This window comes from Apteryx rowi, unplaced genomic scaffold (assembly GCF_003343035.1).
Source record: "Apteryx rowi isolate R43461 unplaced genomic scaffold, aptRow1 scaffold_57, whole genome shotgun sequence".
Taxonomy (NCBI): Eukaryota; Metazoa; Chordata; class Aves; order Apterygiformes; family Apterygidae; genus Apteryx; species Apteryx rowi.
In genome coordinates this window covers 29,409-56,914 of record NW_020450838.1, presented here as the reverse complement: position 1 = coordinate 56,914, position 27,506 = coordinate 29,409, and the positions used below count along the sequence as shown (strand labels likewise).

General features: G+C 46.7%; 1 protein-coding gene across 2 annotated transcripts in view; it reads right to left on the bottom strand.

The window, feature by feature from the left end:
* The window catches only part of ITGB5 (integrin subunit beta 5), an 80,594-nt gene extending 53,094 nt beyond the window's left edge, over positions 1-27,500 (bottom strand). The window contains exons 1-4 of one of the 2 annotated variants that reach the window (XM_026082220.1): positions 27,486-27,500; positions 23,563-23,648; positions 11,792-11,996; positions 4,995-5,244 (exon numbers count right to left, since the gene is read on the bottom strand). In XM_026082220.1, the coding sequence (XP_025938005.1) occupies positions 4,995-5,244; positions 11,792-11,825 (284 nt within the window). In that variant the 5' untranslated portion in view covers positions 11,826-11,996; positions 23,563-23,648; positions 27,486-27,500. Of the gene's footprint in view, positions 1-4,994; positions 5,245-11,791; positions 11,997-23,562; positions 23,649-27,485 lie in introns of those variants that run through there. The other variant, XM_026082221.1, reaches the window with a different exon arrangement.
* Positions 27,501-27,506: the final 6 nt, after the last annotated feature.

Below are 27,506 nucleotides of genomic sequence, written 5' to 3'. Positions count from 1 at the left end.
ACATCTGACCACTGCAGGCAACATGACTCTGGAGTTTCAGCACCCGTAAAGCAAAGCTAGTTTTTACACTGGGAGTCCACAGTGCAAAATGCAAACTGCAGTGATGCAATGGGCAAGTTTCAGCAGCTCAGACCCACCCTTCCCTATAGTTCAGTGACTCCCCCAGGATGGCACTGCGAGCCTTGCCCAAACCGATCCGCACAATCAACCAGCAGAACCAGGCACCACACACAAGCATAATTGCTGCAAACTACTTTCCCRCTACTTTTTGGTAAGGATTTTCACTCCATCGTCTGATGTGCTCACAGTACTTGCCACTCCRTGCCTACTGCAAATCACCAGGCATTTCGCATTTATGCAGCATGACATGCATTAATAACTAAGAGTAGTTAATGTGTCCTCCTGCCCTCTCTCTGAGCTAGGTGAGCAAATACCATCCCTGGTTTCCAGACCGCTGCTAAAGCGGAAAGGTAGGAGTGGCACCCGAAGGCAAAGGAGTGACTTGGCAGGCTCTAAAAACTCTTCTTTTTCCTTAGGAGACTGTGGGCTGCTTTAGTGTTCACAATGCGGTTGAGAGTCCTCAGTACGGCGATTCCTCCCACATGGGAAAGCGGTGAATGTGTGCAGGGGAGAGGGAAGAGAAGGGTTAAGAAGAAAATGTGTTTTAAAAGGAGCTGGGCTTGCACTAATTCATTCTTATCTTGAAAGATAAAACGCAGAAAACAATTAAAGGCCTCTGCTGACATTTGACCCCCTATGGTAAAGTTGTAAGAGGTTTTCCACACAAAGGAATATTTAAGATTTACCACCACTGAGAACCCAAATTCCTTACAAGCCAGAGCCTTTCTGCCACATACGCTCTGTGAACACAACACTGTTCCTGGAGTCAGGGACACGCTGATTTTCCTCTGCATACTCAGTTACGCAGCAACGGGCATATCTCACCATATGTCAGGTGTGRCTGTATATTGTGCACGGCAACAGAGTTTATTCACCGCAGGTAGATGGCAACAAATGGGGCTGCTGGCAGTCGACCAGCCCGGGATCAGCCCCGGGTTCAGACTTGTGCTCGGCTCACTCCCAGGGCCCAGGCGAGGAGCTTGCCATATTTAAAAGCCCTCCGTAAGACCTTGCGTAAGGTCTCCGCAAGCATCCTTTCACGCAGATTTGTAGGATATGACACACCTGCCTGCTCCGTTTGCCAAATTCCCAGTCCAGAAAGCAAACATCTATGTACTGCAGGGTCTCATCTCTTAGGGTCTCATACCCTGCTCTCCTCTCTACAATCCCATGAGGACTGATCATTCAGTCCCTACCCCTTTCCCATTTTTACACCCCAGAGGCTGGCAGGTTTGGTGCCAGAAGAGACTACAGCTATCTAAGTAACTAATTAAGGGCACACAGCAGGGCAGGTTATCTCTGGCTGTAACCTCCACAAGAAATATCACAGCTACATGATTGGGTATTCAGCCAAACCCTCTGCCTTTCTTGACCTTTGTTATTTTGAGTTTTCKTCATATTATCTTTCTTGAACTACTCCAAACGCTCCTTGCGGGTACAGTGAGAGGCCAGATCCTGGCTCYGTAGATGTAACCCAAAAGGAGACACAAATTAGGCATGGCAGAAGCCCCAGCCCAGCCTGGGAGGTCACATCCGCAACACAGAGCCAGGAATATGAGTGAGCAGCAAGCAAGGGGGGAGAAGGGAGGAGGCRGAAGGGATCCCGGCCAGATCCCAGCACAGAAACACGGGCCGCACCCCAGCGGGACCTGCACAGCGGGAAGGCTGTCGCTGCACCGAGGCGGACAGAGTCTGCACTGGGGGCAAGACAAAAAAAAAAAAAAACACAAAACAAAACAAAATGAAAAAACACCACACTGCGTGTTTGCTTACAGCTTTTTTTAGATGCCAGCAGGCCACTGGACAAAGACTGCTTTTACACTAGAAATAACTAAAGGCGAAACAAAACCCTACACACAACCCACCTAACCACCAAATGAGCAAGCAACCTGGCTTTAGCAAAGCAAACACAGCAATAAAAACCCACTTGTAGAGCAGGGAAGGGAAGACAATGCCATGAGAATACAATGGGGCGCTAGCACCCAAGAGATGACTGAATCGAAGACGGATGGTGACTGGAAGGGAGCGCCCACCACATGAGCYGCCTTCGGCAATCCTTCCTAAATGGTTTCCCAAGCCCAGGCTTGCTTAATATACCCCATAAACAGAAAGACAATCACCTGGATAAAACCAAAAGGACATAAAGATAGTCTAATCATGATGGGAGAAGAAAAAGTGGCAGCTCAGAACTGCTTCAGTTAAAGGACATCAGCCGTTTCAGGCAGGCCTCACTGCAAAATTGTCCAACTCTGTCCTCTCCTCTTCCAGATGTGCCCTCCCCATCCTGCACACTTCACCCTATTTTGCTCAGTAAAAGACATGTCACTTCAATTAAATCACATACTAGCCAAACAAAGTTTCCAAGAAGATTTTGCAGGCTGGAGTGAAACCCCGACCCCAGGCTGCAAGCAACATGAGCCGAGGATGACAGAGGTGACTGAGTGCATTCATTTGAGGCCACGCTAGATTTCAGGTGGGGACGAGATACAAAGAACATGGCAAACGGTGTCGCCGTGGCGGAGAGCCATCTCCGTAGCTGTGTCTGGCCGGCTGCGGCAGGTGAACGCGGCACGCGGGGAAGAATGGGCTCTGACACGGGACGGGCTGGGGGGTGGAAATAGTTCTCTGCAGAGCCAATCATTCATTCTCTGCCAGTTTTATCCAGCCGGGGTGGTTTTCATTACAGCAGCATCCCAAAGTTAGAAATGCAGGCGATACAGAATGGAAAAGACTGTGTAACCCTGTTTGTTCAGAGAAAGAGGGAGTAGAAGAAGAAGAAGAGGGAATCCTTTTAAGTGTATCTTCACTGGTCAGGGTTTTCATCTGTGCATTTAAGGCATCTCTATGCTCCGCACTCAGAAACTGATTCTATTCCAGCCAAATAAGCTCAATTATTTTCTCTGTATATCCTTTTAACTTAACTAACTTTATCCAGCTATAGACATGGTGTGAAGTGGCGCTCTTCCATGGCACAGAAGTCAAAGGAGTTACAATTCTGCCATGGTAAAGAATCCAGACTATTTCACACATCCTCAATAACTATCTGGTGCAGCTTCCTCTGCACAGATTTGAAGCTAAGTCCAATGAGTGGAGAACCAGACAAAACACCTCATCTGAACCACTGAATGTAGGCATGCTTAAAAAAAAAAAAAAAAAAAAAAAAATCAAAGTTCAGAAGACAGTCTGACCAGTTTGCGTTCAAAGGCAAACTCAGGCTGGAGTAGCCTATTTTCCAGTAAAGGGTTGGATACTGCTGAAATCTTGTTAGAAAATTTATGGTTCTTTAGACCAAGATGGCAGAATCTCAGGCTAACAGCTCACATTTTCAGCACTGTTACATCCTGACCTGAAAGAGATACTCCAGATGTTAACAGTACATTCTGGACCCACCAGAAACAACTTGGAAATTACGCTTGTAAAAGCATGCCTATTAATGAAAGGTTTACACTAATGCAGGGCTTCCCTAAACAGCTCTAGTTTCTATACGAAAGCTTTCCTTGGGCATTTCATGTTCAGAGGATTGAACACCACCATGAGCAAGAACACTCACGCTTCCCACTGAATTCCCAAGGCAAGCTATCACTGGGAACTGTTCAGTCAGCATAACACTTTTGGCTATGCTTCATGGCCAAATAAAGATTTTTTTAGCATTAAAATCACCATCCATTTGATTTTCCTCTCCAGACGAAGTGGGTAAAAACAGAATGTGGATTATTTGTCAGATGAATGGTCAATGTCTGACGAGATGCCAAATGCTTGCTCAATGCTAAAAGTTGGCCTAGAAGCTCATAGCTGGTGCAAGCTCTCTTTAATCTGTCACTCACATGGAAAACTTAAAGGATGCATGCTCACAGACCTTGGCATCAGTCAGTGATGTGATCTTTCCATTTAAGCATCCAGGAATGGCTCGAACAAAAGTGCTAACCTTACCACTCTGACTCGACTACAAGATGCCCTCCCCAAAGACAGATGAGGTGAAGAAGAGGCAGGACAGGGGCCATGAAAGTAAGCATCAAAGGTGGTATTCTTGCAGCAAGGAATCTGCTGCTGTTTCCATCCTTTTGTATCAAAATACAAATCCATATGAGCCTGGATATCCTCCACTTCAGCCAAATTCACTTTGGCATAGTCCCCGATTCAATGGACTTGATCCCAAACTCTGGCTGATACAAGGAGAACAACAAAGAGATACTAACAAACAAAAAAAACACAACAAGGAAGGCTGTGATATTGCAAAGCAAACCACACAACTTATGTGTCTTTGCAGCTTGAGTTTGCTCTCCTTGAACAGTTCTAAAGAAAAAACCTGCTTGAAATCTTCAAAACACTTTACAAGAACTCATTAATCAGTCTTACAGGCCCTTACAAATCTCACTTCCCTCCAACACTTCTGTTGGGAAGGTCTATTATATTGCCCAGTTTCCTTATCTGTAAAATGGAGACAAAGAGCTTAATTGAGGTACTCAAGGCCAAACTATGACTCAGAGCTAGGTTCAGAAATCAGGAATTTCTGGCTCTTGCTCTTTTTATTTTTCCCAGCCTGTAAAAAGCCTGCTATGTCTGTACCCTCCTCAGGTATTTGCAAATACCTTTAGGCTCCTGATACAAGTTTCACATATCTAGATGCAGCCTTCAAACAGCCACTGAAAAATTTGAAACTGTCCTGTTCTGAAGAGCTTTGGAGCATCACAGCGATAGCTGTGGCTAATCAGCCTTCAGAAAGATGCGGCATAAATGTGGTTCATTATTTAATACAAGAACTGCAAGAAACGACTCTGCAGCTGCGGTCAAGCAGTGAGCCACTGGATGTGCTCTCAGTTCCTCTGTTTGTGCAGACACTGGGCTTCTCCCTTCAGAGTACACCTACCACTTACCCAATGCAGGGGTTATTTTGGTATCTTGGTGCTGTGTAGGAGAAAGGAGAAATGTTTTTGTCCACGAAAGAGCCAAACCCCAGCCGGAAATTGCTAGTGAGCTTTCGCATCTCTTCAGCCAGCTTGGTCCCCAGGTTGCGAATGTTATCTAGGTCATCGTTCATGGACAGAGAAAGATCCATCAGGTAGTACAGGTCCACAGGATAGTCCTCCACTTGCCGAACTTGAACCCTGAAGGAGGTCTGGTCACCTGCACACACAGAAGAGTTGAGGGTGATGAAAAGAGCATGCCTCCTAGAAATGTAATTCCTGCAGGGCTCGCTCACACCCACCCCACAGATGCACCTTCTGACCACGTGTCCATGTATGCTCTGCTTTAACAGCCCAGCCTAAATAGTGCCAACGCATTAGGTGTATAGGCTCTTGTAAAATGTTTGACCCACTCTGCAAAAAAGCTTCTTGCAGCAAGGAAGCTGACAGCACATGTAAAATCCAGACAGCTTGCTTCCCCTTGTCCCCAAGAGCACACAGATCACTTGCAAAAAAAGAGGGCAAGGGAAATTTTTTGTACTTTCAAAGCCATTCCTTAGTCTCCATCAGTAAAGCAGGGGATGATTTGGGGTCCTTTTAAGCTCTGTAGTGTAGCAGGCAAAAGAAAGACACCTATCTATTGAGTGTGTGTCCCCATTTTATTTTGGAGACAGGAGAAAGGGTCCTTCCCTTTCAGCTGAAAGAATGTCTAAGAAGAAACAAATGAAAAAACATTGCTGTCCCAAACTGTTTACAATCCAGGAGTATTTTCCTAGAAAACTAGAACAAAAAGGAAGCAGAGTGAACCTCAAACAGGATGCTTTGTGGACCTCTGAAAGAAGGGCCCTTGACAAGCTTGCTTTAATACGTCCTTCAAGCAACCGAGGAACAGTCAAAGGAGTTCTGCACAAAAGACACAAAGAAAGTGGAGTAGGAAAAGGAAGAGGTTCAGGAGAAAACAGACAACACGAGATGAATGCAAGAAGGGAAAGATGATTCTGAGCTGTGCAGAGAAGTCAAAGCAGACATAAAAGGAACACCTTTTAAAAGGACACCTCTACCCTGAAAGAGAGTTATGCCACCATCATTCTGCAGAAAGTAGGGCAAACGGGAAGTCAATTGGAAAAAGAAAGTTGTTAATCATAAATGGAAATACCAAAGAAGAGATGAACACAAGGAAAGGAGTGGACAGGACAGTCACAGGCTGCAGAACTGGGGAAAAGAGCTGAAAAAGCTTTCCTCCTGGCATCCCCCAGACTGCTTCAGCCAGTTTGCAAAAGTGATTTCATCAAAGAGGCTCTTCAGACGGTGTGTCCTGGAGGGGAGCCCACCACCAGCACTGCCCATGGTACGGGGCAGTAGCCCACACTTTGAAACAGGTGAACTGACTTCAAAACAAGCTACTGCTCAAGCCAGACAGACCTCAGTGGAGCCAGAGAGGGCACAGCAAATGTGAGCYTTATACTTTGCCAATAGCTGAGAAAGCAATCTAAATGAAAACCCTAGGCCCAAGYACTCCCAGAAGCCAGGCCAATTAGGAAATCTCACCTCCCTAGCTCCCACCTCATCCCCTTTTCAAACTCGGCAGGTTCTCAGACTTGGCTCTTTTTAAGATTAAAGCTAMCCTTCCTTTCTACCTCTTCCAGCTTTTCATGGCCATGGCTAAACTTTGGGCACCAGCAGGTTCTGCAAAATGCTTTTTGCTTCCTCCCTCTTCCTCAGAAATGAAATGCACATTTTTTTATTATTGTGAAAACATTTCCCTAAAAGTTTTACTGTTCTCCTTATTGTTCACAGCACCACAGCTGCTCCCAGTTACTTTCAGCTTAAGAACATGCAGCAGCCTCCCAAAATTATAGCACTGGCTAGAYAACGCACAAGGAGCTTTACAGCCTGGCAAGACGTGGCCAGGCACAGATACCTGGGGGTGACGCTCCGCTGAGCAGCAAGCAGGGCCAAACACTTCCCAGCCTRGCTCCAGGATTTGCTTTGTAGCAACTAGCACCAAAATCCACCCCTTTYCTCTGCTGCCATCCCCTGCAACCAGCCCTCAGCCTTCCTGCATTTGCTGAGAGCTTGCAGATGCCCTTGTTGCACACGCAGGGACACCAGCTCCCTGGGGCGGAAGCAGCCGCGGTCGCTCCCYGTAGCACCATCGCTCCCCGGCTCTCCCCCAGCCTACGCAGCAGCTGCTTTGGCCCCAACACCCTTCASTGCCTCTGCAAAGGCTTGGTGTCCTGGCACCGCGGAGAGAAGGTGCGTGGGAAGTGCACCAGTTAGARTCTGCCTCTTTGCGAACAAGGCTGTGAAGGAGTTCAGAGCCGGGTCTTCTCATTTCTCCAGCGGTGCTTATCCGGTCATCTCGGCTAATTCAGGGTGGCTACACTGAGGTACCAGAAGAGTCAGAGGAAGTATCTTGGTTTAGCTATTTCAGGATCTCCCTGCAAGTTTAGATCAAGGGTTGCTTCCCAGTCAGGGCCTCTTTTATGACACGTAATTGCTCTCCCCCACGGTGCGAGCAATAAACGTGCCTGATAAAGGCAGAGGTACTAGAGGCAGCCTCTATACAACAGTGATACAATAGGTGACCCGCTGCTACACAGATATTTCCAAGATAAAGGATGTAGGAAGCAATAAACTCTTGCAATAAATATTCCTTCTTATTCTCTCCAACTTTCTTTTCAAACAGGAATAGGACTTTCTCAATACAATGTTCAGAGAAGTGGTATGCACCAGGACATAGCACAGGGCCTACAGTAAGCAGAGTTATCAAGCTGGCTAAACCAAATCAGGTCCGCCTGATGTTTTATCTGGCATGCATTTTATGGGGAGAAGAACAAAGAGGCGTATCATTTATATAGTGTGATACCTGTTAGCACTGATTACAGGGCAAGAAATGGGGAACTGTGATTGTAATCCCAACCTTTTGAATTCAATGCTGTAAGAATGTGTTTAACTCAGGCAAAAGTTCTTTCCTATGTATATTTTTTTCATTCCTAACACATATTTCCCATTGGGCTACTCAACCTCTTCAGAAGAGGTTGAGGTGTACTTCTGAACTGAGTGTCCCTGACATTTCAGTTCCCAAAGCATTCTTCTTCCTGGACAGGTCCTAAGACGGGAATAACTAGGTTAAATCCTAGAGCCTGTGATGTGCTGGAGAGAATATTGGGGATATTCTAAGGAAGCCTCTGTCCTTAATGTTTACATATATAGTAGTCAATGAAAAAGCACTGAAAATAATAGGATTCTGGGCCTGTTTCTTCTTTCTTCTTTCATTCCTAACTGCATAAATTGATTATCTCACAGAAAATATTGGTGAAGTATATAGATATAAGTGCAAAAGAATTTGTTATTCTCTATGCACTATATTACTCTGACATTTCTAGAAAAAAAATCCAACCCCTTCCTTCCCTACATACCACCACCCCATCCTCTGCTTAGAGCTTTTACTGAGGTGTTTTTATTTCAAAAATAAATTCAGAAACATTTCTTGGATACTGTCACACAGAGGCAGTGCAGGAACTAGAGAAAATGCTTTTGGCCAATTTAAGAATGTAAACTCAGCAATTATGATTATCTAGGAAAAGTTTTTGTTTCTGCTTGGTGAGGCTAAAGGCTTAACAGACAATACAATGTGAATCTATTCATTTTTTAAAATTCCTTTTGGACTACTCATATTTCTTCTATCCTAACAGGACACTCTGCTTTATAGCTGGACCCAAGCTTAAAAAGCAATTTAGTGAAAACTAAATGTTTGATCTGAAAGCTACCCTAATGAAGACATCAATTTATAGCCTTTGGAGATTAAGTCTGGGCACAGAAGTGTGGAGGTATGACTTATGCCACAGGATGATTAGATCAAACTCCCTGGGTGGGAACAGGGAACAGTTCACAACTAGCCACTCTGTTCTGCTTCTACTTAGTAGTCTAAGAATAAAAGATCACAATCACCACAAACAGCTATGTGAATTCAGCTTTGAAACATTAAACTCTTGATGCATCCAGTTTTCTGATGGAACACAAAATTGGTATTACTCACAAAATTAAACCAATATTGCCTCCTTTTTGTCTTGGATCTATTGGGTGAAGCAATCAAGACTCATTCTCAAGCTCAAAAATTAATGGATAATTTCACCAGGGAATGCTAATTCAAGGGTTTAGGAAGTYATTAGCTCCAAGACAGATGGAATGCTGCTCAACATCAAAAACAGAAAAAATGGAAGATACTATTAAAAACATCTAGAAACATTCCTCTTCCTGCAATGACTCCAATACTCGGCAGCAGGAGCATAGAGAGAGCAGCGGGAGGGGAACTCCCGGCTCCGACAGGCGTAAGCAGCACTATGCGAGTCCTCRGGGCAATTCCTCAGCACTGGGCACTTTCGAATGAACGTGCTTTCAAGCCACCCAGGCAGAGCAGTATAACCCAGTTACAGGAGGAGCTGCCCCGGATGAGAGGGCAAAAAAGCTCGTTGGGAGTCTCATCCCCCCTCCTGCCTCCGGCTGTTCCTGGATTTGTTGGACCCCCCAGAAAAACAGCACAGTCTCAGCTTAATTCTCCGTGCAGTTTGCTGCTGTTCTGCCAAACACCCCCAGGCTGTTGCAACCCACAGCAGCCTGGGAAGCAACACCGGTACCCCACAGATGTGGTGGCACCCATCCCCACCTTTCCTCCTCCCATAAGGGAATCTGATAGGGCCTTGGGAGCAACACTCCAAGCCCGACACAGGGGCTTCTCTGCAGTCTAATCCGAACTGAAGGGCAGCCCCCATTCTGCACAATACCATGCTGCTAGCGAGGACCCTGCGAATTTGCTGGTAGCCACATAGCAAAGTGAATGGCCACAAATCTGGTCCCCGAGGTGAGGTCAGGCAGGAGGACAATGCACATCTGCCCCACACATCCTTGCTCAGCACAGCCAAAAACAGCTCCAGCAGCCAACATCCTGGCCCCAAGAAAGTCACGTATGCTTTTGGAGAGGGGATGATGATGGTGTGTCTAAGACCAAAGGGCCGGGTGTATGTGCTGCCAATGGTGCAAAACTGCCTTTGGAAACAGCTGTGGCATTTGCCAGGCACTGGCTGCTGCGTGTGAAGGAGGTGAGATKTCAAAGCTGAGCTTTGCTGAACCAGCCTTTTCTGCTAGTAATTGCCTCAAGGAACAGGAGTAAATAACCCCTCTTTCACAGGAGTGAACCTATTTCATAAGCAACACTAAATTGCAGAAACAATCTGCAATGTGCCTCCCAGCAAGCCCCAACCTGCACACCCCGGCCTGGAAGCAACCTCTGGCATTAGCACGCTCCTCGCTCTGGGGCACCAGCTCCAGGCTGCCTGGTCTCTACAACCATACTCTTTAGGAAGACTCATCTAGAGAGGGATACAAGGGTGGTTAACTTTAAGCAGGTACCTGCTTTTAGGATTTTGAAGCAAATTTCATTATAGGTGAGGGTCTGACAATACCAGTAATAATGCTTAGAAAGATCTAATTTAAAAAACATCACTGCTGTTCAATCTATGCACTTAAAACACAAATAAGAGGTTGTAAAGAAGAGGGGCCAGATTCTTCTCGGTGGTGTCCAGTGACAGGACGAGAGGCAATGGGCACAAACTGAAACACAGGAAATTCCACTCAAGCACAAGAAAACACTTCCTCACTGTGAGGGTGGCTGAACACTGGAACAGGTTGCCCACAGACGCTGTGGAGCCTCCATTCTCGGAGATATTCAAAACCAGTCTGGACATAGCCCTGGGCAACCTGTTCTAACTGACCCTGCTTGAACAGAGGGGTTGGACCAGCTGATCTCCAGAGGTCCCTGCTGACCTCAACTACTCAGTGATTCTGTGAAAATCTGCAGAAACTCCTAGGCCCCTGAAAGAGTACTGGTAGTGTGCTACTGAGAACCAGTTTCGAATGCTGCTTTTCCTGGACAAAACATCGTTATTTCATTTTTTTGAATACTTATGAGAGCTGTCACAAAATAAGTCTCAAAAACCCACACCAATTGCTTATAATGAATCAAGCTTTTATATTTGCTTCTTGACTTTCCCATAAAGAGCTTTTTTTCTTCAGAAATATCAGATGCCAAATTTTTTCAAGAATTCTGAGCCCACATTAAAGCCTTCCCCCACCAAGCAAAAACTTTTGATAACAAGCATACTTGCATGGCTGAGTCTAGCCTTTCACTTTTAATTTTTAATTAAAAGAAAAAGATTTATAGAAAAGTGATGGCTCAGGGGAATGAAACAGGGATATGGATATAGTCCCAGTTCTGAGTCACAAGTTCAAATCGCCATCATAGGCCTTGATCCCATGGTATTTTTACATACCAACAAAAAACAGATATGCGTTTTTTTTCTTAATTTATACAAAGAGCCATCTCAGACTCAAGATTCAAGCACTGTCAGGTCAATGCAGGATCCACAGTTGTTTTAACTCCTTCTATTCACTGATTGCATTTTTAACTTGAGCAGGTTCTTTTTAAATATATGAAAGGGTTAAGACAAGTATTTATAAGAGTTATATAGGGTTTGGTTGACCTGGATCACAAGCATAACAGCAGAGTCCTCTCAAAGAAAAAAAACAAAAAAAACCACAGACCCAATTCTGTTCACAATGCACCACTGAAGTTCATGGGCTCTGGAAGGAGCCAGCAGCCACCTGTTTTGGCTGTCTCCAAGATCACAGGCTATAATATGCTCTCAATGTTTCCCCTCCAGACCTCTTCTATGCCAGAACACAGCTCAGAGCCGTTGGGGACTCACCAGGCCGAAGATTCAAGGAGATCTTCTGAGGCATTATTTGYGTAACATCTGAATGGGTCAAGCCGGAGCCCTTGCTGCTCAGAGGAACGTTCTTCACTACGTTAATGCTGCTTTTAGGATTTTCGATTGCTCCTGCACAACCGTTTGCAATAAGGTTCTGCAGGAAGTCGCACCTCGACGTGATGGATTTTGTGCTGCCAAATTCCTAGGAGGTGAAGAATGAACAAAAGGGGAGGGAGAAATATCAGTCCCACAACAGGAGCTTTGTTTTGATCTGCTGGTATCTGTATCAAAAAGGAGATGACAAGGAACAGATGGTGTCATTGGCTATACCTCAAAAGCTGCTAGCACTGAGCCTTGAGACTTTTCAAAGGGATATCATACAGAGGAATTAGTGAAGAAATAATATTGTGGAGGCTTATGCATTGTGCTCCCAAACCTTCAGCATTTCAGTGTCCAGATCATAGGTCTGCAGCAGCACTTTCTCCCAGCTCTGTGTTGGGCCATGCGAAAGCAAGACAAAGTGTTTGTTTTGCTGCCTGAATAGCCAATTCCCATCTCTTCTAGGGGAAAAAGATGAGAAGCTGAATTTTTTGTGAGTGGCTGTGTGTATCACCCTAAAGGAGCTTTGCAAGAGAAAGAAAGAAAAGAGAGGACAAGGAGATGTTACTGATGAAAGCAGGGCAAACCAACCAACCAACCCAGAGAGGTGAAGTCAGCACCTGAAGCTGGAGACTGAGGCTGGCTGGCTCCAAGGACCTGTGTCCTCTCCCCTGTGTGAGGAGTAGCACATCCCACCACAAGCATGGTGTTCCCCCTTCCTCAAACCTTCGCACAGCCAGCATTTGCATTGCACTATCATATGGAAAAAAATGCAACCACAGCAAAGGGTCCCTGAGCTGAACCACAAACAGAGTGGGTTGATGCAGACAGGCTGTGCAGGAAAGCTCTGAAGGAGAACAAGGGACCTGAGAGAAAATTCATGGGAGGTGTCACTRTGAAAGAGGAGAGACCATAGTTGCAGGCTGTAAAAGAAACAATCAGGAATGAATCTGGGAGGGCTTGCAGAGAGCCGGAGCAGATCGGGGAGATGTTGGTKGGAAGGAAGAGCACACGAGGGAAGGGGAATGATAACCTATCACTTGACTGATAAACAGACTCAATGCCTCCCATCACATGCGTCCCACAGTCAACAGTGGGTTGCAGTGCAGCTTGTGTCCACTGCGAGCGGTGAGTCAAGTACTTGGGTGTTAGCTGTAGCTGAAGACAGCTGTTTGCCGCCTGGAGGAAGATACCCCATCGGAGGGAGTCTCCCACTGGCTGTCCTGAGATATCCTTCAGCCCTCATCCCAAATCGAATGCACAGCACACAATAAAGCATTGTGTGGGGGAACGCTCTGTAACAATCCAGCCACACAATGAAGCCTTTTGCAGAGTGTGTCCGTTTGTCAGAACGTGGTTTTTTTTTTYCCCAAAAAAGCCAAAGGGAACTAGTTACATCCCCCAAACTTACTGAATTCTGAACAGCTGATTTCTTCTTATTTCTACACTATAACAATAGAAACAACCATCTTCTGCTCTGGGGCTGATCTACTAAAATCACACGAAATAATGCAGAGAAGATGCTCCCAGTCACACCAATCCCTCCTTCAGCCAGCAGCCAGAACAGTGCTGGGGAAGGGGAAGAAAACCACTTCCCCGGCTCAGGGAAATACGTACCCCTTCACCACAGCTCCTTTCAATGGGGGCACCCAAAGCATTTCAAACACTGAAATCATCCTCCTCAAAATACCCTTGTGCTTCCCCATTTGAAAAAAAATGCAGAAGTGGAAGCTCAGAAAGCTGGAAGACCTGGCCACAGTCCTTCCTGCAACTCAGTGCCAAAGCCCAGGATGAAATCCACTGTGTCCTGATACTCAGGCACACAGTAACAGRGGGAGATGTCAAGGGGGCAAAGGAGACATTAACGAGGGGCTGCAGATCTTGTCTTTGCCCCTCCTAGTGAAATGCATGTTCCTGAGCCCTACAGCAGGGTTATGGCTGTATGGTTTTCCCACCCGTGCCGTGGCGGGGTTGCACCCCTTGCCCACGCTCAGTCCCTCGCCTCCAGCCTGCTCCAGGCGAGCCCAGGAGCCCCCAGAGGCAGCGCCTGGCTGCTGGGCCGCCAGGGTGAATCTCAGCTGCATTTTCCCACTACGAGTGCTGAATGCTATTTGAAAAATGCTACATTTACATTCCATATTCCAAAAGCAGTGTCCCGCCAGGGAGATGGCATGTCAGACTGATATTAACATAAATTTCTTGGAACRTGTCAGGTAAACAGATGAATTTCCAAATAGGAAGACTGGGACTGCTTAAATCATTTACGGCATGACCAAAAGAAAAAAAAAAAGCCCCGGAAAAAACAAAAACAAAAATCCCTCGCAACTGGAAACAATGCCCAGTATTTTAGAGCAGCAGATTTAGGGAAGTCTTTTAAAATGTTTATCTAGGATCCGACTTAACCTTACGTAAGTGAAAAGACAAAAGTCAGCRGAGGCCAAGCAGCTCTCCTGGGTCTGCTCTCTGCACAGGCGGAGCGACGGAGCTCAGGGAAACGGGAAGGAAGTCGAGGGGCGTCCTCAGAGGGACAGGAGCCGGCGACGAACGCCCAAGCCTGGGAACCGGGCGGCAGGGACTGACCTGAGGCAGTTATTTTAGGTGTTCACATTAGAAACCCAGACTCCCTTTGCAGTCAGTGGAGAGAGTGGGAGTTAAGAGCCTGAATCAAGGATCCATCGCTGACCAAAGAAGCAGCCTTGGTGACTAACTTGCAGACCAAAGTCAGACGGTATAAATACCACCTCTACACACACACAACTCGGCTAGACCTTCTGTTAAGTGCACAGCGGGAGACAGAGCTCAGTGCAGGCTTGCTGCATTTGCAACACACGCAGGGAGCTCTCTGGAGTTATTTTTCCTCCCGTGTTTGCAAAGCCTCTAGCACCAGGGGGTTTTGGTCCAGGCGTTCATGCAGCAAGGAGCTGAAACTGCACTGCTGCAGAGCTCTCCGCAAGGGGATATGCTCCTACTGTCCTGGTGGTCTGAGCTACAGCTTCAAGTGAGCAGCTCTGCAGATTGATTTCCATTGGCCACTTATTAAAGAGAGCACTCTCTCTGTGCCAAAAAGCAGCACGAACAGAACCGTGAGTGTGGCCAGGAACTTTATTCTCTAGGAATTAACACTGGGGAAAAAAAAAAAAAAAGCCCAAATCAGATGATGCTTAGGGCTGCTCATGCAATTGAAGCATTTATCAAGCATTCCCAGTCACCCCAGTACCTGCTCCAAAGCCCTTGATGTTAACAGGGAGAATCCCTTGACTTCAAAAGGCTTTGAATTAGGACTTCATTTTCTGGCTGGGGACTGGGTATCACAACAACAGACAAGATGGGTGAGCAGCCGAGGGAAGGGGAATTCTTGCTTCCTCTGTCTCTGGGTATGGCATTGCTTATATGGATGCTCAGCTTCTCAGCAAGGGGTGTATAAGAAAGCAGGGAGAGGGGGATGAAGCAAGAACAGAGCTGCATTTGCATGTGGAGGAAAAGACGGTAGAAGCTGCTGAGTTGCAATAATTCCTGCAAAGCTGTAGAAAGTAGAGCCACCAGAAACAAGACGGACTTAGCCCTCCTGAGGATTTCTACCTCTCTACCACTCTTTCTGACTAACCAGGTTATGGGCCAGTTCAGCCCAAGTTTCAGGCAGGAGAACGCCCCTGTCCAGAGGCAGAAAGTAAAGAGGAAGAGTACACCACAACAGCATACGCACTGCTGCTTGGGACCAAAGGAGACAAAGAACCAGCACACTCTAGAGGGGCTGTAAAATACACACATATATTCAGCAGAAGCTCTCACAGTTCATGCAACTTTGAAGTCCCATTTCCTCCTCCTCCAGCCCAAAATGAAGGCTGTATTCCCCGGCTATAAGCCTGAGTGTTCAGAGCCCTCCCTTGCAGGAGGATACCCTTGTGGGTCCTGCCTGGAGTTTTGCTCAGAGCTCTGAGTGTGCGTGCATGTGCAAGCCTGTTTATTGGCACAGTGGCAAAAAAACAGTTACTGCTGCAATGTATTTTCCACAGCCACTGTGGCAAAATTACTCATTATCCAAAGGACCCAAATGAGGTCAAGGGTAAACCCAACTTTCTAAAGGTAACTGAGAAAAGCTCTCCTTTCAGCAACACCTCTGAACTTCTTCAGTTCCCACATCCTTCCATCTTGACTTATTTACTGTTAAACCTTCTAAAATGGGCCCAGAAGAATTGCCACAGTGTGGCAACGTTTCAGCTGCAGGCCAGCACAAACCCAGGCCCTTTCTCGTCTGCCGAAATGCTGCATTACCGGGGGTGAAAGAGAATGAAACCCACTCAGAGGCTCAGATGCCCTGGGGAAGGGCAGGGGGATGTGGCATAACTCACTTCCCAGGGGGCTGGAAGACACGTCCTTGGCTCCTGTCCCTAAAGCTTCCACCAATCCACAATCAGGCACTTCTGCATGTGTTTGGGCAGTATTTCAGCATTTGGCCAAAGGCAGAGTGACACCAAACACAGAACCACGGGAGGCCTCAGGAAAGCCCCAGTCCTCACTACCGTACCCTGCAAACACGCCAGAGCCGATCCCACCACGAGCAGCCCACCTCACCACCACCCCGGCAGCAGCAGCTCACCCTCCAGCACCCCCTGGTACCTCCTGGTAGCCTAACATAAACCTGTCAGAGGGTTTCCCACAGCGTACAGGAGCCATCTGCAAAACCGAGGGGGGTGTATGGGCCTCTTTCCAGAGGCCAAAGGGCTCCAAAATAATCACTGCCTGCTTACTTAGCTTATGGCCCCCACCCCTTCCCTGGCAGACACTTGGTAGGGGGGGGGGGAGGGAGGAGAAAAATCAAGGCTCCCAGAAGAGATTAACTGAAAAGAAAAAGGATGAGCGGTTTTGAGGAGCAAAGGATATTACACAGGTCCAAATGATTTACAAGCATCCAAACCAAAATGCAACTCAACAAATTGGCTCTGTCAAGGCACACTGATTCAAACATCCACAATTTCTAGGTAAAAAGAGATGCAGAGCCAGACTTTGCAACCTGGCCCTGTTTGTACCAGAAACATTACAATTAGTTAGATAATCAGTATGCATAATGGAACACACACACACTTGCCAATAGTCTGTCTGCATGCCTATTTTCCAGAGAAATGCAATAAGTATTCCATAGCAATTAGGAAGCAAATTAAATATTGTTTTGTGCTACAGAAAGGCATCAGTTCAGAAAGAAGATGCCTATTAATCCTTATTAATTCTACCCGAAGCCTCCTAGGTACTTTGCAGATATGGCCTCCGCACCAACAAACTAACAAAATTAAATGCAGACAAGTAGACAGAAGCTAATGTAAATCAGAACAACAATGTGAAAAATTATATGCCCGTCAGTTTGACGGTTTTAAGACAAATTGCTTGGTTCATGCAATAAAAAGGGAGAATAGCACTTGCGGTATAGCTGACTCCTGACTAGACATGTCCTAGGTTATTACACATTTCTGCTTTCATCAGTCTGATTCTGCAATAATCCAGCCTGAACTATGTTTTCTTTTTTCATTTAAAAATTGGACATGTTCCTCCTGGGAACATCCTCGATTTTCCTTCCTTATCCTCCCGGCACAAATTGCTGAGATAAAAAGAGGACGGAGCACATGCAACCTGTTGGAAAGCAAAGTGTGCTCCTGGGGAAATTTCAGCTTAATTAATATGTTAATGTGAATATGTATCTTGCATGTACTCACAAATGTATCCACGTATATAATATATAGGGGAATATACGAACACACTATGTACACACATGCACACCTAACGAACAAAAGGAGCCTCTAAACATCGGTGTACTATTGGCATTTCAAACAGATATGAAGCTATTTCTCACAAACAGGAAACAGATCATAACAGTAGCATAAAAGTATAATTCAGGCACGCACACACACACGCTAGTACTCCTCACTGCTCTTTTGGAGAGCATCTACTTCTTTTCCCACTGCAATCTCTCTAGGTAGATATGTAACGAACACAAAAATCTACCTGCCTATCGCATCAAATTTGGCAGAGCCTAAAAAACACAATGGCAGCTCAGAGCACGGAAGTAAAGCTCCTTCCAGAGCTCTCTGCTTCCTCTAGCGAGCCTAAAAGACCCCGGTAATCCTGAGAAACCTGATGCCATTGCAAAAATCAGCAAGCTTCCTCTTCTTCCCCCCGCAAAAGCCAGGCTGTGGAAGAGATCACAAGAACAATACTGGCCAATGTGCAATTTCCAGCAAGAATCTTTCATCAGCATGCATGTCAGCAATTTCTAATACAATATGAAAATCTTCTGGAACTTGCAGAAAAGGTTGAGAAATCTCCTCAGATTCCAACAAGGTTGGAAAGGCTGCAGCAGTCTAAATCACTGAAGAGTGCAATATTCCCCCCATACAGCTGTTTTAAGGCAGACTCAGGAGACAGTTAACACCACACATTTGTACCTTTGCCTTTAAGTGTAAATTAAACAGATCACCCCATTTAAGTCCTGCCTTTCAAGGTATTCTTCCATGAGCCAACAGAATCAATGTTTGCTTCCAAACTTCTAACAGCCCAAAGACTTGCAGTTAGCTCACCACCCCCTGGGAAAGTCAGAGCTGAATAGATACCAGAAACTGTTATCATCAAGTCATCCATCATCATCCTCTTTGATGGGGGCAAAGATGCTGAACATSAGCAGACGAGAACAGTGGCCAATTCAGCTGAAGGGGGTGTGATGCACCCTATACTAACATGTTACTAGGAGCTAAACTASGAGCTAACTTTTAAATTTATAGCATGCTGACTATTCTGCCAAAATTGTCTATAGGCATGCTCTTACCCTACCAATACAAAGCAATGTAAATACAAGGAACCTTACCCCACCTTTGAAGAGAGCAGGATAGTACTCCTTGCCTTCACCACAGAATAAGAGCGTGCCTGCAGCATCATCAGTCCATACCTCTTCCACACTCACGGACCTGTCTGCATGCTCATAACTCCTGTTTGCTCCCCATGAGTGCTCAAGACACCCTGCTCCTCTGCAATCACACAGAGCCTAAAACCTGGAGTGAAGAACGTGAAAGCCAAGGACCAAGCACCCTCATGGAGGAAGATGCAGCAACACAGGGGGTTGTGTGAAGCCAGGTTGTACTTGCTCTGGAAAACATCATTATCTTCCTCTTCATAAAGCTTTTCTGCTGCAGCAGAAGTGTCATTCACAGCATCAGCACTGCCTGGCACCCAAAGGAACAAAGAACGAACAAAAAGATATGACAGGCATGGCCCTGTGCCAAGTGTTGTTATTACCCCAAGAGCATAGAGTACACAGGGACTCTGCTGCTGCTCTGGTTTTTATGAGAGCGCTCTAAGATAATACTGCGCTAGCTGAAATGTAAGACCTTAAAGACCTTAATTATTCTCCTGTGCAAGTTTGGTCTGGAATTGCTGGGTGGGAGACCCTCCAAACACGCACGATCTTCTGGAAAGATGGTTTGCCTTGATCAGAGGAGGTAGGATCAAACCCTTCATCAGACTTCAAGAGAGTTACTTGTTTCATCTTGTCACAAGAGAAGGGAGATAAAAAGTTATTAGAAGCCCTCAATTATCTCAAGACGAGGTGTCTGCGCCTCCCCCTACACAAACAACTCTTCCCCCAAGTTCAGCAGTGCGACTGGCGTCAGGCCTGCCGTCAGACGGACACCGCTTTGGGCAGTGCCAACCTGCAAGGCGAGTGCACACACGGCCCCGTTCAGCTCAGTTCCCGTCTCAGGTCGGGGGTCCAAGCTCAGACCTACCACTACCCAAAACTCCAGCCTGCCCTACAGGCTGGCTTGGACCAAGCCACAGAGCACCCTGATCAGGAACGGATCGGGGACCTGAGCACTTGTAGCGCATCAGCACAGACCAAACTACACCTCACGCCACCCAGATGGGTTGGGCCCAAACCCTGCCCCTGGCCACCAGCCCTTCCTGCGAGGACCCTTCTGTCCCCAAGCACGGGGGACGTGTCGCGTGCAGCTCACAGCTGGATAAGCCAAGAAAAAGCGCTCGATGCCTGGGACTCAGCATGCTTTAACCTGCTCTTGGCCCAGCGGATGCAGCCATGAGTTTCCACGGGCATCGCTCTCCCACGCCTGCTTTGAACGTGCTGCACTGGCAGGCGATTGCTGAATAACTGACAGCGAAAGATGCTATTTCTGAAACTTTTCAGACTGGTTTTACTGAAGAAGGTATAGCAAGTCCTGACAAAGTTATTAAACGTTGCCTATAAAGATGACAACAGGTGGTCAAATTTGGTCCCAAATCTGTTAGTTAAATGCAAAGTGAGCAGAAAATACATACTAATCAGCTGATCATGTTTCAACCACAACACAGTTAGCATCTGTGGAAACCACTCCAATGTCTTAGGCACGGTATTTAAACATCAGCAGAACTATAGAGTTTGACAAGCACGTACTCTCTTGGGCAACATACTGCTGCAAGTGACAGTTACTAGAAGTACAAAAGCAAAATAGACTAAAACCCAACAATTTAGGAAGCATAACTGATTAGGCTGTGGCAGAGGGAAGAGGGAAATAAGGGGGTGAAATGACAATGCAGTGAAAGTAGATCTTAGAGCTTATATTATTTTAAACCTTTTGAAGCTGAAAACCTCCAGATACTTACTTTTGCAGCTCCGTTATTTCAACTGATGATCTCATAAGTAAAGAGAAATAATTAGAGTTGCAAAAATGAAATTACAGAAAAGAGTAATTATAGAATTAGAATAAGAGCTTGCTAAGTTTTAGCATGTAGTGTGTAACAGCAGCTTTTTAACACATAGCTCTTGGCAAAAAAATACTGTGAAATGTATTTTTAAATAGCTGCTCCAGGCTAAAGGTCAGGAAGTATTATAGTACTTCCTTGTAAACAGACCTCTTCCTTCATTTGGCCCCTCCATTCCATTTAGAAATACTTTTTTTATAACTCTGTTTGCAAGATAAGAGTCAAGCTGCCAGTCCCATGGGTTGACACACAATTAGTGGTCACAGTGACCACCAGATAAACATTTCCATTGGCAGTATTTTGCAAAAATTGCCTTTTGATGCCAAGAAGAAGAAAAAAAAAAGAAAACTATTGGGTACCCATAACTTAATAGCCAGCATTCTTGGATTCCAGTATCACCACCACAGATTAGCTGGCTGGAAGAGGAGCTCTTACAGCTGTTTACAAGATGTCTCAAAAGCAGGATCTATTGCTTTACCCTTTCCGTCCTACACATCGTTCACTCTGCCGGAAAAAAAACATGAAAACCATTACACTGTCAGGTAAAAGGGTATTAGTAGCACTAAGAGGTTTTCCTTGGAAAGCTGCAGTTGTGCTATGAGTAAGTGAAAACCCACCAAGCTAGACCCGGAGGGCAGCAGTCAGCGAGGACATTGGGGTCCTTCCCCCGAGCCTGGGCACAACGAGGGGCTCGGGAACGCGCTCTGTCCTTTCACGCCCCCGAGACCTCTCCTTTGCTGCCGCCAAGCCTCCCTCGCATGAGCCTCATCACGCCTTTGCGCCTGAAGGCGCCTGAGCCACCGGCAGGTAGGAGGAGGGAGAAGCCCGCAGAAGCTGGAGCAGGAGAGGGGCACGGCGATGGCGCCTGCGCCCGTGGCCTCGGGGGCCCTGACGACAGCAGAAAGGTTAAGGGCATGCTTAAAATGGGATAAGGAAAGAAACAGCCGCACCAGAAGAACAAGGACCAGCAGAGAAGACGAGAGCATCACTCCTGGCYGAGGGAGTCAACGCCCACCCAAGCGGCTAGCCCCGACAGCACCAGTCTAAGGGCCTGCAACGAAACGGCCGTATTAATTACCGCTGGCTTTGGTTCCCTGTACGGCGACTGCTGCTCAGGCTCTTAGCGCACTCATGAAGAGATTATTAACAGCACTCCTCAGACTCCTTCCCTCTACCCTCAAGCCCTCGCGAGGGGAAAAGCCATGTTCCTACCATGCGTGGGTTGGGGACTTGAAAACAGGAGGAAGGAAAACCCAGGGGAATGAACTGCTCAGCACCTAATTGGCAGGTGCGTGATTATGATGAAGTCCTTTATGCTACCTCCAAGCGTGAGAAGCCCTTGAAAAATGCCTCTTGCTGAGGGGACCTAGCGATGACGAAGCCCTGCATCCCACAGGCATCGGCAATCACACAGGCTGAGGGGCAGCGGTATCAGGAGGAATCGGGCAGACAGGTCTTCCCTGGTGGAGCTTCCTCTCCTCCTTTCCCCAGCGTGGCGGGTCTGCCCCCAGCCCCCCGCAGAGCACACCGTCCCCCCGGGCATGGCTCTTCGGTCCCATTGCATTGGGCTTCTTTAGAAAAACTGGGGTCTGCTGGGAGCAGCCCATACTAGCAAAGCCACCCTAGGTCACCACTGAACCCGAGAGGTGTGGGTAGAGGTCCCGAGGCCATGGCTCTGACCTACAGTCAGGCGTGTAAAATGCCTTTCACTGCTGTACTGAGAAACACAGGTGGATTCAGGACGGGGAACTTGCCCAGAAATGGTACTGCAAGACCAAACAACACCCATCCCTCCACCTCCGCGCATGGCACGCATGTTTTAGCTTCAAGATTATCCACTGTTCTGTGGTTTTCTCACAGCCCAAAGCCAATTTGTGACACAACAGCTATGTCTGTGTTGGGCGGTATTTCTGCAAGGAGGCAGGATCTTTGCACACAAATTGTAAGCATCCTTATTTCTCTCTTAAGTACTTGGACAGATGCAGGCACTAAGCAGACAGCAGCTGATTGTATTGTATGTTATCAGATCTTCAGACACCTTTATCTCTAAAGATCATAGATCTACTTGATAAGATGTGTACTTGTTAATATTTATATATATTTTTATATAGATAGATAGATAAATATTGAAAGTCATGGACAGCACTTAGATGGTGAGCAGGGAAATATATCTGCAATTTCTCATAAACCAAGGAGGGCCCAATTAAATTACTGGAAAGAAATTTCAGAACAAACATAGGCAAGCATTTTTGCCACAAAACACACCATAAAGCTGGAGAACTCATTGCCGTAGGATGCTGCAGACATCAGAAGTGTATGTGGTCTCTGCAAAGGACACAATAAATTCACGGAGGAGAACTCCGTTACAGAGAAAGACTCCTCTGGCATCAGGGCATCCCACAGCCACGTTTTGCTAGGAACGGGGAGAGCGTGTCAGAACGAGCTCGCCTYGCATGCCCACTCGTTTGCAGTGCTGGAGGCGGGAGGGTGCGTCCCGCCACGTCCGGCCCATGCACAACCGCCCCAGCCAGCACCATCTCTGGTCGGGACGCAAGATGGGGGGGGCACATGATTTTAGGGAGAGCACTTACAAGCAAGGCAACACAGAGCCCGCAGGGTGACACAAAACCCACTGGAAACAGAAAGGTAGCTGGAGAAATGAGCAGTGCTGCTCTATTTAGGATGCATGGTGGGCAGAAGACCCATTTCTTACTGTGTCACAGAGTTCCCAGGTTGCACACGTATGAACTGTGCTCAGCATGGAAGCACCCACTGCCTTCGCCAACCACTTACAGCACAGCATAGCATCAGGGACAGGCCGCAGAGGAAAAAACTAGCTTCCTTCCTTTTTGCGTTACAAAAAGCATTTATCAACCAACTACGACTTCTGAAACAAAAAATAAAAATAAAAAAAATCAAGTCTGCCAACATACCTCTTTGGAGCACCAAGCACATTTTGGATGGATGAGGAGACACTCTTCACAGGACGTGGCACTTCCACTCGTGCACAGATTGAGACCTTCAGTAACAGAGAACGACAAAGAATGGGATGGGCTAAGTGGTTACTTATTCTGAAAACAGTACTCAGGGTGTTCTAGCTATATTCTTAACCTTCAACTTATTATAAGTTCAAACAGTTTCAAGAGCAAAGAATCTCCCCAGAGCTGGAAAGGTTTGAGAAGGAATAAGCCTTTCCTTTTCACCTGAAAGGAAGTCTTGCTTTCTTTTCCTTCCCCAAGAAAAATGAATAGGACAAAAACTGGGATTGAGGTGTGGAGAACCTCTAAAATATGACTCTGGTGATTTTTTTCTCTTTTTCAGTGGTCTTTGGTTAACCAAAGAGTTCAATTCATCTTTCTAATGAAATGTTTCCACGACTTGTGAGAGAATGCAATAGCTGTTAGACTAGTCTGAAATATGAAGATGGCTTTCCAAACGCCCTAGAGAATGCTGACTTTTAAAGCTACAGTAGGCAGAGCTTCTGAATTTTTCTACCTGGACATATGGGCCTTCCCTCCCTCCTCAAATTTTCATCTTAAATTAGCCTTGAAAAATATTCACCGCCCCCTTTCATATGATGGCGATTTCCATAATTAACTCATGTTACAGCAAATTACTTAAATTTATTATGGGAGTCATTTCCACAGGATATCCAGGGCAAGCTGGCCAGTCTGATTATACTGGGCAGCRTCCAAGGCTGCCCAGGATGGAACATGCTGCTCCACGCCACGGCTGAAAGCTCTTCCTATGCTGGGATGCCAGCAAAGACCCACACTAAGACATAAACAGATGGACAGCTAGTGATGTTATTCGCTCCAAAATTATTAGCACCAAGCTGCACGAGTACTGAAAAAGTCCCACTTCCAAAAAGCTAGCACTTGAGCTTTGAGAAGACTTAAAGTGGAACAACCCAGGTTAAACAGAACCAAACAGCAATCGTATCTGCTTTGAATGCCACAGCTTGTTTAATCATGCCTGTAGCTATGAATGTGCCATTCAATACCACTGGTGCCCCAATTCTCCAGCGTGCAGCTATTAACATCAACTGTCAATAACTAATTAAACACATTTTCAGCTGAGGATTCAGCACAGAGGCTGCACACTCTTCACGAAATGCCTTGGGCTTGAACTCTGAGCCTGCTATTTTTTTCCATCCAAAATGTCAATAAAGGCATTGTCAGGCCTTGTGCTACAGTTCATTTATTTTTCAGACAGTTATATCTACAGATACCACTGCACTACACTGCTGCTAGATATGATGTGCAGATTGTGTAGACTTGCTGATGTCTGGAAAGGAACTACACAAAGTTTCGTCCTGCAGCAAGAACCTTGTGTTGCAAGAGCTTTTGAGGAGTGCTTACTGTGTATTCCTTGAGAATATTTTAATGAAAAATTAGAAATGGTGGCTCTGGTTGCCTCAATCACTCCAGTGTGAGGCTGGGCTATGCTGCACAGGAAGCAGTGAATCAAGCTGGACAGCTGTAGGAGAGCTTATCATGCCCCAGGCAAAAAGCAAAAAAAGGACAAGTTATCCTGTCACTATTTCTAAGTCATCATTGTGGCATGACTATGTCAAAGCCCTACACTGATGATTTTCAGTCAGCCACAAGGTGGTTAACTCTCTAACCCAAGAGTGCTAAGCCTTCTACTTTCTCTATGGCTTTCATTCAAAAAGGCTGCATGCTTTCATTCACTTTAAACAAGAGGCTTATTAATTTTATTTCACTGACTGTTACCATATATCCATGCATTTCATTCCTTGGTCACATTCTGAAGTCATACTGCACTTCCTGGGTATTGCAAGAGCTCAGAATATAAACAYGCACTATAAAGTAAAGCGTTAACTTGTTCGACCGAATTACAATTTGCACAGATGCCAGTTGTGCATTTCCATGCCCTGCAATAGCAGTGGCTTCCAGCACGGATGAAAGCCTCTCCTCAATAGCCACTGCTCTTGTAACCGTGTGCTTTGCAACACAGCAAAACACATGCTTCATTTCTTCCTCATGTGAAGTCTGGAGGCTGCGAGGGAAGTAGAAGGGAAACAAACACAAGTTAGCCTTCTCGCTGCAAAGGTAAGAGGAATCACTGGCCACAACTCTCTGAGCTTGGGATGAAATGGGCCTCAGAGGCAGTCTCACCACTGATCTTAYAAAGCAAACACTTGTGTTCCTACCCTGGCTATCCAACAGGCTTCACTCGCCCTTCTGTCTGGAAACAGGGTAATATTTACCTCCCTTCCTGACTGGTGGATTTTTGAGGGTTTACTTAGTAATGGTAGTATCCAAATGGAAACCAAGGTCTCCTCGCGACGGGTTCGTTTCCAATGGGTACCATGACCCAACCCTCGCGGCRGCCCACGCTCACGTAGCTGGCCATAGGGCCACATTCCAGCAAGTGGCAGCTTTTGAAGTTTCAAAGTATGCTTTTCTTTCCACTCTGGAACAAAACCAAAACTTTTCCAGCATTGTTGTGAAAACGGAGCTTTGTTAAGCCATCTGATTTTGTACTGAAACCTGAGCTTTTTGAGCTGGAGAAGAAACACACAGGATTTTCCAGATGAAAGTCTTATGCTGTGCTTGATTCAGAGCAGTCTTTCATGCCAGATCACACTGAATCGGGCAAAGGAAAGTCTTGAAGATCCCTGTGCTAGTCTGGAGGCTTCCAGCTCCCAGAGCTAGTTACCAGGTAAGATTGGAAGAACCTCAGTCTGCCTCTTGGTTCTGGTGTATTTAAACGAAAACACTCCTTTCTACTAAACTTCACTTAACAGGAAAAATTCCTTCCAGGATATAGCTGGTATCACCACAGAAAATAATCCATCCCTTTTAGACCTTGCTTCACATACGGTCCTTGCACTGAAGCTGCAACAGTTTTACACCCACCACCTGCCATAGGCAAGCTCCACATTCATGCCACTAACTCCTAAACCCTGCACTCAACTTCATTTTGTGCAACAGCATCCAGCAGGTATAAATGGCACCTCCAGCTTATGTCCTTTCCCCGGAGAGCAATGCAGGAGAGCCCAAGAAAGCAAAGGAAGATACTGCATTCATGTAGATAGCCGAGACTAGTACATTAATGATGCAGAGCAAGACAGGAGCTTCTTACAAAAGGTACTCAACGATGTTACTCATAAAGATGCTCCAGGCAACCAGACTTCATTTTAAACCAGTTCTACAAGAAATCTTAGTTTGGGCAGCTCCTCACGCCGAGATGAATGTACTGGCATACTTGGGGAAAAAGTGATACACTTTACTCTCCTAAGTGTGGAAAAAAAGATCGTTTTATCTGTGCTTGCAATAAGGGTTCTAGCAACCTCTTCCCCAAGGTCAGCTACATTTCTGAGCCATCAGCTCTAAGCATCAGACCCCCAAAGTCGGGAAAAAACAACTATGAAAAYGTCTTGAGGCTTTTGCAGTCGCGTGCCGCAGCGCTCTCTGTAAGACGAGCCTCTGGTTAAGATAACTAATGAAACATTAAGCGCGGGGAGTAAATACCGGAACAGCGCACTCAGAGGAACTGTGTGCGCTCCCTGGATGAAAAGGCTGCGAGTGCTCGCAGGGAAAACACCCGATCCCAGCGCCGGAGGAGCCCGCTCGCACGGCGGCGGCGGCGGCGGCGGCTCCGCGCGGGCCCGGGGCAGAGCCCGGCAGCCGCGCAGAAACGCGCCCGGTGCCGCCGCTCCCCACCCCGCGCGGGACCCGCGCTGCTCCGACAAGCCCGCCGAGGAGAAAAACCACGCTGTCCCCGTCCCCCCCGCAAGAGCACGCCAGGCGCCGCCGCTTCGCGGGGCAGGGCGGCTGGCGGCGGCTACCTGCGCGGCGCGGCGCGTTGCGGCGCGGGCGGCCCTTACCTCCGCCGGGCGGCAGCAGGG